The sequence below is a fragment of the Geotrypetes seraphini genome, chromosome 5 (assembly GCF_902459505.1).
Source record: "Geotrypetes seraphini chromosome 5, aGeoSer1.1, whole genome shotgun sequence".
Lineage (NCBI taxonomy): Eukaryota > Metazoa > Chordata > Amphibia > Gymnophiona > Dermophiidae > Geotrypetes > Geotrypetes seraphini.
In genome coordinates, this window is record NC_047088.1 from 268,566,009 (window position 1) to 268,582,071 (window position 16,063).

The 16,063-nt window shown below is 47.9% G+C and overlaps 1 protein-coding gene across 3 annotated transcripts in view; it reads left to right on the forward strand.

Moving 5' to 3' along the window:
* GLB1L (galactosidase beta 1 like) overlaps positions 1-16,063 on the forward strand; it is a 390,615-nt gene that overhangs the window by 172,743 nt on the left and 201,809 nt on the right. For all 3 annotated transcript variants that reach the window (XM_033946517.1, XM_033946520.1, XM_033946519.1), the window contains exons 8-9: positions 14,812-14,992; positions 15,631-15,689. In XM_033946517.1, the coding sequence (XP_033802408.1) occupies positions 14,812-14,992; positions 15,631-15,689 (240 nt within the window). The remainder of the gene's footprint in view (positions 1-14,811; positions 14,993-15,630; positions 15,690-16,063) is intronic.

Below are 16,063 nucleotides of genomic sequence, written 5' to 3' on the forward strand. Positions count from 1 at the left end.
TGCTCCCCCTTTTGCCAGCAACGGATCGTATCCTATGGACAGATATTTAACTTCTCCGGGGGCACGGATGGCGACTAAATCGGGGAAAAAAGAGCGTGAAAAGACGCGGCCCGGGGAGGATAAAATGGCGGCCGCGCCTCGTGCTGAGGCGGTGGCGGCGACAGCGGCGACAGCGGCATTCACCCCTGAGATGCTCACGGAGCTCCACAACGTGGTTTTACAGGCGCTGGGGCTGAGGATGGAGCTTATTTCCACCCAATTGACCAAACTGGAGTCCCTGCTGGAAGACAACTCGACGAGGGTGACTGAATTGGAGACGAGGGTCTCGGTGGTGGAAGATGGGGCCACGGCAATGGAATCCACAGTGGCCTCCCTCACCAAGCAGCTACACTCTTGTCAAGACAAGCTTGAGGATTTAGAGAACCGTTCTCGCCGTGGGAACCTGCGCTTCATCGGACTCCCTGAAACCATATCTGATACAGCGTTATTATCTGTGGTGGAGTCGTGGCTGGCTAGTGAGCTCCCCATGCCATCCTCACTGGGCCCAGCCCGCTTTGAGAGGGTACATAGAGTGGGTCCTAAGAGGGGTTCGGACCAAGAGACCCAGAGTTATCATTGGAAAATTGCACAATTATCGTCATAAAGTGGAACTGCTGAGAGCCTACCGTGCCCGACGAGAACCTCTGACTTATGAAACTTTACCGGTGCGCATTGGTCAGGATTACTCTGCTGCGCTGACTGACCGGCGCAAAGTCTTTCACCCCCTATGTGCTAAGTTGGTGGAACAAAAGAGGCGTTTTATGTTTCTTTATCCTGCAGTGCTGAAAATACACCAAAATGGGAAATGGCACGTGTTTGACTCTGCAGAATCAGCAGGGGAGTTCATTAATCGTGCAGAGTCCACGGCAGAAACTACATGAGCATAACATTCTGTCTTTATTACAATGCTGGTATTGGGGGTTTTCACAAATTACTGCTGGTTGTTTAAATGTTGTAGGTGCAGTGCATATAACTTTCTGAGGAGGATGGTGGGGATCGGATAGCCTCACTGACGTGATTTGCTATCTTAAGCCCGGGAGGGTTTGAGGGTAGCCTTATATTGGAGTAAGTGGGGGGATGGTAGGGTTAGATTGGAAGGGGGGGTTAGGGGGTGGTTTGGGTTTGGGTAGGGGTAGGTGGGAGAGGGGTTTGAGTTTTGTGAAATTGAACATAACACTCTTGTTTGCATTGTCCATTCTGATACAGTTTCTGATAATCCCAAATACTGTGCTTTCCTTGGTGACACCAACGGACAGACTTGTTTTCTATTCTCCTTGGTTTGGCTGGGAGCCGGGGAGACTCTGTGAGTGGAACTGGGCGCTTGTCTGTACTTTTCCTACTTCATGACTTCCCAAACTATTCGACTATTATCCTAGAATGTATGCGGTATAACCTCCCCTGTTAAGAGAAGTAAGATTCTTCAGCGTCTTCAGCATCATAGGGCAGATTTAGCCTGTTTGCAGGAGACAAGACTTTCTGCTGCTGAACACGCTAAACTCCTTAGAGGATGGGTGGGGCAGATTTTTTGCTCTTCTTCCTCTAATAAGAAGGCAGGGGTGGTGCTCTTGGTGCGTAGGGGATTTCCGGGCAGGGTGGAACAACTTTACCGGGATACCTTGAGAAGGATTTTAATGTGTAAGGTTACTATGTCAGGGAAGGTTGTCAATCTGTTAATGCTGTATGCCCCCAATCAATATGAGCACTCATTTTTCACTTCTATCACGGGATTGGGAGTCCGAGATCCTACTAATCCTCTGATAGTGTTGGGAGATTTTAACCAGGTCCTGGACCCTAGTATGGACAGAACGGGACCGGGCTCCTCACAACATCATGGCCCCACGAAAGGTATTCCATACTTATGCGACACTTTAGACCTTATTGACCCGTGGCGTGTACTTCATACAACGGAACGGGATTACACCCATCAGTCCCGAGCGCATCACACATTCTCCCGTATAGACTACATACTGACATCCACTGCTTATTTGCCTATGATAGGAGCATCCGAAGTGGGTCCTATTTCTGTGTCTGATCATTGCCCTATCTGGATAGATATCTTAAGTGGTACGGATAATATGCCTGGGGGTGCATGGAAATTTCCGTCCTACCTATTTAAAAATTTGAATTTTCAAAAATATCTTACACAGAAATGGAATGACTATGAGGTTTTCAATGCACAACATCGGACTACGCCCGTGCTCTTTTGGGAGGCAGCCAAATCTGTACTGCGGGGGGATATCATTTCCTATGTCAGTGCCCATAGAGCCCGCCTTTCCAGGGGCCTTCTTCATTTAGAAAGTGAATGCAAACGTCTGAAGCGAGCTCACCTTTCGCATCCTTCCCCTCAATCTCAGGAGGCCATGGTAGCGGCGCAGAATGCTTTGAATGCATTATTACATGAACGCACGCAACATTACTTTCACTATTGGAAGTTTAAATTCTATAGGTTTGGGAATAGAGCGGGACGGCTTTTGGCTAACTTGACTAAACCTCACCGTCCTAATCGCCATATTTCCCGTATTTTGCTGCGATCGGGGGAGGAGCTCACAACCACTCCTGCTATATCCGCTGGTTTTCTCAAACATTATACGGAATTTTACGCCTCCAGGGAAGGGCAGGGGGGACCAAATGCGGAGGACTATTTAATGGATGCCGGGGTACCCCGCTTGACCTCACTGGATCGTAGCTACTTAAATCGACCTATACAGGGTAAGGAACTTCAGGGGGCGGTTAAGCAGCTTAAGGGAGGTACATCACCAGGCCCCGATGGATTTACTCCTGAGTTCTATAAACTTCTTTTTCCTTCCCTCTGCGGTCCTTTGGAGGCATATTATACAGCAGCTCTTGAGGGAGGGTCCTTCCCGCGGGGGGCTAATCAGGCATTCATCACCTTAATACCTAAACCGGGCAAACTTGATACGGACATTGAATCTTATAGACCTTTCCATAGCAAAGCAGCAGATGAATCCAGACTAGTGGGTATAGCTCACATCGACCAGCAGGTGGAGATAGAGAACTGATTAACAGTTGGCCTTAAAGCCTGGTGTTCCGTCTGTTGAATCAGTTTTGCTCTATCTCCCAGCAGGGACTGAGCTAGCCCTCTAGCTCTTGGATTCTGATGCTGACGGAGATATTGGTGTTCGGTGGACTGCCTCTGTTGAGACTCTGTCTCTTCAGTAGGATAGGGGTGCCTGGCTGAGTGGTGCCGGCTTTAGGAGTTACACCTGGGCCCCCCCAGGTCCCTACTCCACCCTCCCCTCCGGGTGATTGAGGGTTTGTTTGTCCTGCAGGAGTCTTCTTTCTTTCTCCATTCCAGTAAAAAAAAAAAAAAGAATCGACTTCCTGTTTCTGGCTGAGCTTGGCCATCTGTGCTTTGCTTGCAGTACACTTACCAGCTGTGTCCTGGCGTCTCGGATCGCGGGAGCAGAGGGGTGAGTGTTTTCCCTGCCTCGGGGCTTGGGTGTCGAAGTCCCGACTGTAGGGGCGGTTGGGGGCGGAGTCGGGAGTCGGCGGCGTTTGCCGCGTGTGAAAAAAAAAAAAAAAAAAAAGCAGCCGCGCTGAAAACGCGGCATGGCAACGGAGGCCGGTCAGAGGTGTTCGCGCTGTGGAGCGCGCAGGACACCGTCGGGCCTTTGCTCGGCCGAGTGTGAGCTGGCTCTGGCTGAAGGGGCTTTGTTGCAGGCTTGTGAGATAGCGATTTCCCGGGTAACAGAGGCACGGGACAATTCCCCGGCTCGCAAGGGTGAGTCAGAGCGGCGAGGCTCTTCCGTAGCAGGGGGGAGTTCAGCGGCGGTGGGGGAGGCGGGAGCAATGGCGGAAGTCGCGGCCCCGCTCCCCGGCCCGGAGCAGGGCGGTTCAGCGGCCCTTCAGTGGGGTTCTTTTTCGCCGGAATTTGTAATGCTGATGCACAGGGCATTTTTGTTACAGGGTGCGCAGCCCGCCCCGCCGGTGCCAGTGATCGAGGTGTCCCTTCCGGTGCCCTCAACGTCGGCGGTGGTGCCTGAGGAGACAGGCAAACCTGCTGAGGGCACGGTGGGGTCGCCAGCGAGGGCGCTGGGTGCAAAGAAGCGCAGGCTCGTGGCCGTGGAGGCCGAGGATATTCTGCCTAGATCCCCTTTTTCTCTTCCAGACTCGTTGGAGGAGGGGGAGGTCCTGGATTGGGATGCAGGGGATCCCCCGGGTCAAGAAGGGGATGACCCGGCCGCGCTCAGGTTATTTCATAGGGAAGAATTGTCTTCCTTAATTTCAAAGGCTTTACAGGGGCTGAATATTTCTCAGGCTGATACGGTCGTATCAGGTAATCCCCTGATGGCGGGCACACGGAGACCTCCGAAGTCTTTTCCGGTGCATGAAGCCATGCAGGAGCTGATCTCGGCGCAATGGGAGACGCCGGAAGCCAGTTTAAGGGTGGCAAAAGCCATGCGGCTCTTGTATCCGGTTGACCCGGCTGAACTGGATAAGTTTAGATTGCCCCGGGTGGATGCTTTGGTGGCCGCGGTAACCAAACGGACTACCTTACCGGTGGAGGGGGGAGTGACGTTGAAGGATGCGCAGGATAGGAAGATTGAATCTTCCTTAAAAATGTCCTTTGAGGTCGCGGCACTGACCTTGCAGGCCGCCATATGCAGTTCTTATGCGGCACGAGCATGTCTGCAGTGGTCGCAAGTGGTGTCAGATAATTTAACGGAGTCTGGTGGTTCTGTCCATGCGGAGCTGGCAGATTTGGAGTCCGGCTTGGCTTATTTGGCAGACTCTTTATTTGATATTGTTAGGGCGTCGGCGAAGCAGATGTCTCTTTCAGTGGTATCTCGCAGATCCCTATGGCTACGGCATTGGGCGGCCGATGCTGCTTCTAAGCTTCGGCTGGTACGGCTCCCTTTTAAAGGGGGTTTCTTGTTTGGAGATGATTTAGATAAACTGGTGAGAGATTTTGGGGATACCAAAACTCAGCGTTTACCGGAGGATAGGGCTAGGCCCCCGGTGAGGCCCTCATCGTCGAGACCGCGCTTCAGGGATGTGCGGAGATCCAGGTCTGGTAAGCCTTTCTTCAGATCGGCTGCTGGTTCGTCCTCTGCTTCGAGACCACGGTTTCAGCAGAGGGGTTCCTTTCGTACGACGAGACCCTCGTCGGGGCAGTCCACACGTACCCCAGCCTCTCGCACTCCACAATGACGGGGGCGTGGCTCCCTCCGCCTTTCCCTTAGGGGGCCGGCTTTCGGAGTTCCGGGCGGAGTGGGCCACGATCACGTCAGATCAGTGGGTGTTGGACATTGTCCAAGAAGGGTACAAGTTAGAGTTCGCCTCGCCCGTCGTAGATTCTTTCTTGGTGTCCCCGTGCAATGGGGCGGCCAAGGGAGACACGGTCCGGTTGACTCTGCAGGGGCTGCTCGAGCTAGGGGCAGTGGTGCCGGTGCCCCCGGAAGAGGTGGGCACCGGTATATATTCCCTTTACTTCATTGTGCCAAAGAAGGGGGGGTCCTTCAGGCCGGTGCTGGATCTCAAAAGAGTCAACAGATTTCTCAGTGTTCGCCATTTCCGGATGGAGACAGTGCGCTCGGTTATTGCGGCTGTGCGACCGGGAGAGTTCCTCACGTCCCTCGATCTCAAGGAGGCATACCTCCACATTCCGATCTGGCCTCCGCATCAGCGGTATCTGCGGTTTGCGATTCTGGGCCAGCATTATCAGTTTCGGGCAATGCCCTTTGGCTTGGCAACGGCACCCCGCACCTTTTCCAAGGTCATGGTGGTGGTAGCCGCCTTCCTCCGCAGGGAAGGGATTCGGGTACACCCTTACCTAGACGACTGGTTAATCCGCGCCTCGTCCAGACAGGAGAGTGCGGCGGTTACTCAGCGAGTGATTTCTCTCCTACAGTCGTTGGGGTGGATTGTCAACTTTCCCAAAAGTTTTCTGTCCCCATCGCAGTCGTTGGTGCATCTGGGGGTGCGGTTCGACACGGCTCTGGGGAAGGTGTTTCTACCCCGAGACCGGGGGGAGAAATTACAGGCTCAAATTCGCCTACTTCTCGGTACGGCCAGACCACGAGCTTGGGATTATGTACAGGTGCTGGGTTCCATGGTGGCGACTCTGGAGGTGGTCCCCTGGGCGCGGAACCACATGAGGCCATTGCAACAGTCTCTGCTCTCCCGCTGGTCTCCAGCTTCTCTGAACTACAATGTGCGTCTCCCATGGAGTCGTCGAGCAGCTCACAGCATGCAGTGGTGGCTCCACGAGTTGCATCTGTGGAAGGGCATGCCGTTGGCCACGCCGGACTGGATAGTGGTCACCACGGATGCCAGTCTGCAGGGTTGGGGGGCCCAATGCCTGCAGGCGTCAGTGCAGGGGAGGTGGACCGTCCAGGAGGCCCAGTGGCCCATCAATTTGTTGGAGTTAAAGGCGGTCAGGCTGGCGCTGCTAGCTTTTCAGTCACTACTTCAGGACAAGCCGACCAGAGTCTTTTCGGACAGTGTCACGGCGGTCGCCTATGTCAATCGACAGGGGGGCACCCGGAGTCCGCAGTTAGCAGAAGAGGCAAGAGAGTTGTTTCGATGGGCGGAGAGGCATGTGCCGCTTCTGTCGGCGGCTTACATTGCAGGTCACGAAAACGTGCAAGCGAACTTTCTCAGCAGAAATCTTCTGGATCCGGGAGAGTGGGAGTTGTCTCCTCGAGCGTTCAGCCAGCTAGTCCGTCGGTGGGGCTTGCCGGAGATGGATCTCATGGCCTCGTCCCGCAATGCGAAGGTGCCTCGGTTCTTCAGCAGACGCAAGACAGAGGGTTCGGAGGGGGTCGACGCGTTAGCTCTCCCATGGCCTCCGAATTCCCTTCTGTATGTGTTCCCGCCGTGGCCCATGATAGGGCGAGTGTTACAGCGCATCTCTCGCTTTCGCGGCAGAGTCATCCTGGTGGCTCCGGATTGGCCGCGTCGGCCGTGGTACGCAGATCTGATTCAGCTTGCGGTAGGCGAGCGGGTGACGTTCCAGGTAACGCCGGACTTACTGACTCAGGGGCCCATATGGATAGAAGATCCGGCCCGCTTTGGTCTTACGGCCTGGCTATTGAGCGGTCGAGGCTAAAAAAGAAGGGCTATTCAGAGAGGGTGATCGCCACTCTGCTTAAAGCCAAGAAACTTTCGACGTCAGCCTCCTATGCGAGAGTCTGGAAGATTTTTGAGGCATGGTGCGGTCGCCAGGGAGTGGCGCCCTTTAAGGCTTCTCTGCCGGCTATTCTTGCTTTCCTGCAGGAAGGCGTGGAGAAAGGGTTAGCCTACAACTCTTTAAAGGTTCAGGTGGCGGCCATTGCCTGTTACAGGGGCCGGGTGGATCGCTCGGCTCTCGCGTCGCAGCCGGACGTGGTCCGTTTCCTCAAGGGGGTGAACCATATCCGCCCGCCGGTAAAGCGTATTTGTCCAGCGTGGGATCTGAAACTCGTCCTTGGGAAGTTGCAGGGGGCACCTTTTGAGCCCCTGTCAGCGGCCACGTTGAAAGATGTCACACTGAAAACAGTTTTTTTGGTGGCAATAGCTTCAGCAAGGCGAGTCTCGGAGCTGCAGGCGCTTTCGTGCAGAGAACCCTTTTTGCGTTTTTCGGAGACGGGGGTGTCGGTGCGTACGGTGCCGTCCTTCCTGCCGAAGGTTATTTCTTCTTTTCATGTGAACCAGAGTTTGTTCCTGCCTTCCTTTCGGAGGGAGGATTGGGGGAAACGTTTTGGGTCTTTACGGCTGCTAGATGTACGCCGTATGCTTCTCCATTATTTGGAAGTGACTAATGATTTTCGTCGGTCGGACCATCTCTTTGTAGCTTTCGCGGGTAAAAACAAAGGGGTGGCGGCGTCTAAAGCGTCCATTGCGCGTTGGGTCAAGGACGCTATTGCGTCGGCGTATGTGTTGTCCGGGAAGAAGGTACCGGAGCACCTTCATGCTCATTCCACTCGGGCTTTGGCGGCCTCTTGGGCGGAGTCCGGGGGGATGTCTTTAGAGGAAATTTGCCGAGCGGCCACTTGGTCGTCGACAAATACTTTTTCACAGCATTATCGTTTAGATGTGGCGGCCCGTGCAGAGGCGAGTTTTGGCGCGGCAGTGCTGACAGAGGCGGCATTGGCGTCCCACCCAGTTTGAGTTTGCTTTGCTACATCCCACTAGTCTGGATTCATCTGCTGCTTTGCTATGGAAGGTAAAATTATGGTCTTACCTGTTAATTTTCTTTCCTTTAGAAGCAGCAGATGAATCCAGAGCCCCTCCCCAAAGGCACTGGTTGTGTGTAGGGTGTTTAGTTGGTTAGGTTTGTTGGGGCTATGGTTGGTAAGTGTATTATTTCATTACTGAAAAAAAAAAAAAAAAAAAAAAAAAAGAAGGTACAAGAGAGATACATATGCTCAGATTAAGAAGAGAAAGACACATTTTCTACTGGAATGGAGTTTTGTTGCGGCTCATTCTCCTTTCGGGATGCTTGGGCAGAGTGCATAACTGAATCAACAGACGGAACACCAGGCTTTAAGGCCAACTGTTAATCAGTTCTCTATCTCCACCTGCTGGTCGATGTGAGCTATACCCACTAGTCTGGATTCATCTGCTGCTTCTAAAGGAAAGAAAATTAACAGGTAAGACCATAATTTTACCATATCACTAATTAATGTGGACATCAAAATATTAGACAAAATATTGGCTAATAGATTGGCCACCTTATTGCCCACTTTGATAGTACAGGAACAGGTGGGTTTTGTTCAACACCGCCACTCGGTGCTAAATGTTCGTAGACTACTCACTGCTCTACAGCGCTCAAGGGATTCTGATCTTCCAGGCATACTGGTGGGACTAGATGCAGCAAAGGCTTTCGATCAGGTAAATTGGGGATATTTATTCCAAGTGCTCACATACATGGGTTTTGATGGGTGGTTCCTGGATATGATACACTTGCTTTACACCGATCCTACGGCCCGCATTTCGGTCAATGGTACTTATACACCTGTTTTTTCGATAGCGCGTGGGACGCGGCAGGGTAGCCCTCTTTCACCTCTCCTTTTCTTACTCTACTTAGACCCTCTCCTGCGCACTATAATGCGAGATGACATTATCCGGGGCCTACCAGAGGGTAACTCCCAACTGAGAGTTTTAGCTTATGCTGATGATCTCTTGTTAACTTTGGGATCTCCCGAACTTTCTCTTACTAGAGCATTAGAGTTGCTGGATGAGTTTAGTATGTACTCGGGCTTGGTACTAAACAAATCAAAGTCTTCAGTCTTGCCCTTGACCCCGGAAGTGCAGACACAGTGGAGGGGACCTTTTCTTCTATCATGGGCACCGGGTCATCTTACTTATTTGGGTGTGGTTATCTCCCCTGATCCTTCCCAACTTTATGCTCTCAATGTGGACCCTCTAGTTCTTTCCACAACTCAAAAATTGGAGAATTGGAGGAGTTACCCGCTTTCTTTAATGGGTAGAATAGCGTTGTATAATATGATAATTGTGCCCCAGTGGCTCTATGTGTTTCAAATGATACCTGTATTATTCTCCGCACGTCATGATAACATTCTGGGGAAATGTTTGCAAAAGTTCCTGTGGGGTGGGAGGAGGGCTCGTATGTCTTTGGCTCATCTGGCGCGCCCTAGGGATCGCGGAGGATTTGGTCTCCGGAGTCTTCGTTTATTATCCTGGGCGTGCCAGATGAGACATTTGAATGACTGGTACCGGGGGACTACACATTTTTCGGCTTCCACGCAGGAATTGTTGCTCTGTGCTCCATATCATTTCAGTTACCTGCTACACACTTCCCACCTGCCAAGGAAGACCTCATCAGCACGAGACTTATTTCTACTGCCTTTGCGGCGTCTTTGGAAAGTACTTTGTAATCAGCTCAAGATTACCTCTCAGGTTACTCCTTACTTACCATTGCGGGGTAATGGTGACTTTACAGCGGGTATGGACCCAGTTTCTTCTCAAGTGTGGACATTGCCTACTAATCAATATATTTTTCAACTGGTGAATTCCACTGGTGCCTTGAAATCATTTGAAGAACTTCAGCGGGACCATGGTTGGAGGCCTACTGATTGGTTCTCTTACCTTCAACTTTCCTCTTACATTGCCTCCTTGCCACGGGACTCTATAGCGGACCGTTGTATGGAACTTCTATCTGAAGCGCTGAGCTTATCTGCTCAGGTACCGATTCCTTTGCGATTTCATCATCGTCATCTTCAGGAATGCCTGGGCGAGCCTTCCTATGACTCTTATGCTTTAAAATGGTCACATGACCTTTCCTGTGAGGTAACAGCTACTATGATCCGCAGGGGGGTCTTTCGAACGGCTCGAGTTTCGCACAGTGTCACTCTGTTTGAAATGAATTATAAATTTTTACATCGTTTGTATAGATCTACTTCATACCAATATCGTGCAAAGATGTGCTTGTCTGATGGTTGCCTTAAATGTTCTCATTCTCCGTCCACTTTGGGACATCAGTTCTGGATGTGTCCTCGGATTCAAGCTTTTTGGCAACAGCTGTGTGAGCATATTCAAACCATGTGGAATTACAACTTTTCCTTAGATCAACGGATGCTGTTTACCCTTGATTCTGTGCCTCTGTCAGCTCCTAAGGGGTTTAGAAGTTTTCTCGCCCGCTCTATACTATTGGGGAAGAAGACTATTCTACTTAACTGGATTTCGTCTGAATCTCCGACGCTTTCTCGCTGGCGGACATTGATGATACAGCAAGCCTCCATGGAGCGACTTTGTTTTTCTAGTCTGGACTCTGCACAGGGCAGATTGTTCTGTCAATGTTGGGCTCCCTTCTGGGATACTTTAACATCAAGAGCTCGAAGTCATTTGTTAAATGTTTGACTATATAATTTGGACTGTACTAGAGTGGACTTTTGTTATGATTTGTTTGTTTGGGTTATGGGAGGGGGGTGAGAGTGGGCGGGATGGGGGGGAGGGCTCAAGATTGTGTTGGTGAATTTGAGCAGAATTTTGGTATTCATGACACTTGTTGTACACCATGTGCACTTGAGTGCTTTGTTCTTTTCTTATTGAAAATTTAATAAACTTACTTTTCAAAAAAAAAAAAAAAGCAAAGGAGACAAGGGACATCCCTGTCTAACTCCTCTCCGCAAACTAAAACATTCAGAGAGATTATTATTAATATAAAGTCTAGCAGAAGGGGAACTATACAAGGATTGAATCATTTGTATAAATCCTGAACCTATTCCAAACCAATCCATTGCTTGATACATGAACGTCCATTCCACCCTATCAAAAGCTTTTTCTGCATCTAAGGATACAGAGAAGGCTGGATCTTTCATGGCTTTTGTTAAATTTAACATATGAAAAGCCAGTCTGGTGTTGTTAGAGGAATGTCTCTGAGCAACAAATCCTGTTTGGTGCATATCAATAATAAAAGGAAGAGCCTTAGCTAAGCGCAAGGCCAATGTCTTAGCTAGAAGTTTACCATCTACATTAATTAAAGAAATAGGCCTGTAGTTTGAAACCAATGTGTGGGATCTTTATTTGGCTTCGGCAAGACTATAGTAACAGATTCAGCCATAGTACCTGTAATGCAACCATTATTCAGTTGGATCTGATATAAATTTAATAAATAAATTAAAAAGCATTTTGAAATTTTTTTTATAAAACTCTACCATGAAACCATCACCACCTGGAGCGGATCCAGCTCTAAGGGACTTCAAGGCTGATTGCAACTCTTTTAATGATATAGGCGCCTCTAAGCTTCTTTTTATATGATCAGGAATTTTTGGACCACTAATTAATTTTAAAAATCATCTTTTTCTTTATCTGAATAAGACTTGGAAGAATAAAAAGCTTTATAAAAACTTAAGAATTGTTTTAAAATAGGTCCAATTTGAGAATGGGAGTCACCCTTTTCATGTTTTATTGCAATAATTTTTGTTTTTCTTTTCTTTGCTTTAAGATAATTTGCCAGTAATCTTCCCGTCTTATTTGAGCTTCCATAATACATGGTCTGTTGAGAAAACAAATCTTTCCTTTCAAATTGTGAAGAAATCTCATTATATTTATATTTTAGTTTTAAAAGAGCCTGTAGAGTAGTTTGTTCCCATTTTTCAACCAATTTTGACTCTAAAACCTTAATTTCCTTTTCCGCCGAACCCCCCCCCTGCCAACCCCTCGACACCACCCCCCACCCTTGACACCCCCTGTATCTCAAAACAGTTGGCCAGATGGAGTACTGTGTGCAATTCTGGAGGCCACATTACCGTAAGGATGTGCTCAGAATTGAATCGGTTCAGCGGATGGCCACCAGGATGGTCTCGGGGCTAAAGGGTCTCCCGTACGAGGAAAGACTGAGCAAATTGCAGCTCTACACTCTTGAAGAGCGTAGGGAGAGGGGAGACATGATTGAGACATTTAAGTACATCACAGGACGGGTCGAGGTGGAAGACGATATCTTTCTTCTCAGGGGACCCTCGACCACAAGAGGACATCCGCTCAAACTCAGGGGAGGGAAGTTTCGTGGAGACGTCAGGAAGTACTTCTTCACGGAGAGAGTGATCGAGCATTGGAACAAGCTTCCAGTGCAGGTGGTCGAGGCACGCAGCATCCCAGACTTCAAGAACAAATGGGATACCCACGTGGGATCCCTACGAGGTCATGCCAAGGATAGGGTCACTAGGACTTGAATGAGTGGGTCAGTAGAGTGACGGTATAATTACAATGAGCAGGTCAGTAGAGTGACAGTATAATTACAATTATACTTAAGAGGTCAGAAGACCTAAGAAGGTGGGTAAATAGTGTGGGCAGACTTGATGGGCTATATGGCCCTTATCTGCCGTCATTTTTCTATGTTTCTATGTTCTATGTTTCTATGGGCTGGGTTGGGGGGCCGATCGGGGGGGGGGGGTTGCGCTGAGGCAGAAGGGCCTGGGATCCCTCCTGCTCGTATCTTATTGGGGGTGGGGGGTAGTGGGTTTCACTGGGGCAGGAGGGCTTTGGCTCCCTCCTGCCCGATCCGAGTGGGGGTGGGGGTGGATCACGGCAGGGAAGATGAGCCATCTCTCCTGCCATGTTCGTTGCTGGGGGGAGGGGTGGATTCTGTAACCGGTGTTGTTTTTGACAGCCACCGGTTACAGAATCCAGCTTTTAGGTGAAGGACTGGCTAGCTCCTTCACTTAAAAGGCCTGGCTTTGGGCGTTTGGGACTTAGGCTTTTTTGGGGTTTATTATATGTCTTAAGTGTAGATGTAGTAGTGGTCTGGGCGTTTAAACAGCTGAACCAAATTTCTGTATCTCAGTGGCCACGAATCTGGACTTGGAGTTTGAGATGTACAATGTCAGCATCTATGAGACAAACTGGTTTTTTTTCTGTTACATAGAGCATTATGGACCCCTGTTCGGTTACAAAAGTTAGATAGCTCTAAGTCAAATAGATGTTGGCATTGTCATCTCAAAGTAGGGACTTTAGATCATTTATTGTTCTATTGTCCACTTATTTTGGGTTTTTGGAATTCAGTATGGGGCCAAATAAATTGTTTATTGGAAAATCCAGCGGCATTATCTTATGATACTGTGTTATTTGGAATGTCAATGAGAGCTAAAAGTCAAATATCATCTAAGAACAACAGACTTTTATTAATAATGACAGGAGTCGCCATACAACAAATTACAAGCAGTTGGAAGAATTGGAAGAGGCTTAACTATAGTTTTTGGTGGAACTCATTGTGTCATATGTATAAAATGGAAAGAACATTAGCTATTCAGAAAGGGAATTTTAAGAAATTTCAGGAGATTTGGGAGCCATTAGCAAAATATTGTAACATCTAATCATTGTTTTCCCCTATAAACATGCACATCCGGGAGGGGGGAGGTTTGATAGGATAATAAATTTAGATATATTGAATTGAGGGTCATTCTAGAAATTATATATGTCAGTCATTGTGATTGTTTAGGAGGGAGGGGGGAAATAATTTTGAAATAGATAAAATTAATAAAATATTAAGTGTGATATTGAAATAAAAATGTTGTATTTATTGTTACACTTATTGTAAGATTTGAAAAATAATAATTGGGAAAAAATAAACAGCTGAACGTAGAGGCAGGCCATTATAAAAAAAAACAAACTGCTTCTACTTTCAATGTTTAAGGTCTTAGGCCAAAAGGGGACTTAGACATTTTTTGTTTTTTTTATGCCTCTCCACGTGTCTTCACTCTAGTTATTAATTCTGATTATATTATGTTCATTTGCCAAGTGAACCCAACACTGTTACCTGCTCACCAAATCTTGCATTCTACTATAGGCTAGATCTTTTTTGTCACTTCATGAGCCAACTTTCCCTCCTTAATATTTCCTGGTGTCACCTTTAGCACAGAGCTTAAGTGTGAATCATTCAAGAAGATTTTTATGCCTATGAAGTAGTTGCTCATAAAGCCTCCCTAAAATTTACTGCTGGAGGTGGAGCGCGGAGGCTTTTTCTTCCATTTTAGTTTTTCATTTTCACTTTAACTCTGTCCCTGTATTATTTAGAATAATAAATGTGGGTAAATTAAAAAGCCCTGTCTAGCTTTTTGATGATATTGGAGAGTGTTGGTAGACACTTCCTGGAAAAATGAACATATTGGGCCTAGTTGATTTAATTTCAAGAAAACTTTAACAATTGAGTTTACTTGCAAATCCAATTTAAGCATAAAGCAAAGAAAACTTTAATAAACTTTTCTACTAGAAGTCAAGAATCCCTGATGACAAACTGACAGAATTGCCTTATAATTAAAGCCTCCAAAGGCTATAACTATCCCTTTCCTGTTCTCTGTCTCTTGGCAGGTGGAAAACGAGTATGGCAGCTATTTTGCCTGTGATTACAATTACATGCGTCACCTGTACAAGTTATTTCGGAATATCCTCGGTGACCAGGTTGTTCTCTTCACCACAGATGGCAACTCGGACAAAGAACTGAAGTGCGGGACTCTGCAGGGATTGTATGCTACTGTGGACTTTGGACCAGGTATCTGCCCTGGCATGCAATCTTCATAGAAATTATTTTCTGTTGTATCTCCAGGCAGTGAATATTGCCCTTCCCTCTCAGTGGTATTTCCAAAGTCATTGCACAAAAAAAAAATAAAAATAAACTTATTAGAGTGTTTACTTTGGCCTGTCTTTAGAAGGTCTTAGTTACTTTTTGCATCTGTTATCTACTGCAGACTGCAGGGCCTGGTTTCTCTGAACATATCTGTCATGTTCTGTTTCGGTCAGCTACCTATTCTTTGAACAGGGACTTTCTCTTACATGTTTGCTGTACAGCGCTGTGCACATCTGGTAGTGCTTTATAAATAATAAGTAATAGTAGTCCTCTTTAAAGCCCATTTGGTTATCATTGTTATGCTGCAGTCTTGTGCTTCCTCTGGTGGGTATATGACTTCTGTTCCTCCTCCCCTTCTCTCTCTATGTCCCCTCACCTGCCTCTTCTTTGATTGCCTATAATTTTTTTGTCCTGTAACTTTACTGTGAATGTCAATTGTAACCCGTTCTGAGCTCCTGGGAGAACAGGACAGAAATATAAATAAAGATGGCTGGAGATGTTTGTTATGCCTTAGTTGCAACACACCCATTCTTTTCTTAATCTCATCTTCTTTTCTTTTACAGTCCTCAACATAACACAAGCTTTTGCTGCTCAGCGGCACATTGAGCCCAAGGGACCTTTGGTAAGACTTTTGATAAGGCCATCAGCATAGGCTCTTAATAAAAATAATTGACCTTAGTACCAGAGGAAAAATTCTCTCATAGATCCAAAACTAGTTGACAGATAACAAAGGGAGGGACTAAATGGTGAGTTTTCATAGGAGAAGATAACCAGTGGCATTCCATAATCTTTGCTGGGCCAGTGCTAGTTCTCATGGAGGAAATTTGAGTGGCTGGCTTAGTTGTACACATCTCTTATGCAGCTCTGCAAATGCCTCCATTTGAACATGTTTTCTTCATATCCTCTCTCTTTTGCTATACATATCTCTCCTTCAGGCCTTTTCACCCCTGTTCTGATCTGTACTGCTCCACACCAACATTCATGCTGAGGACAACT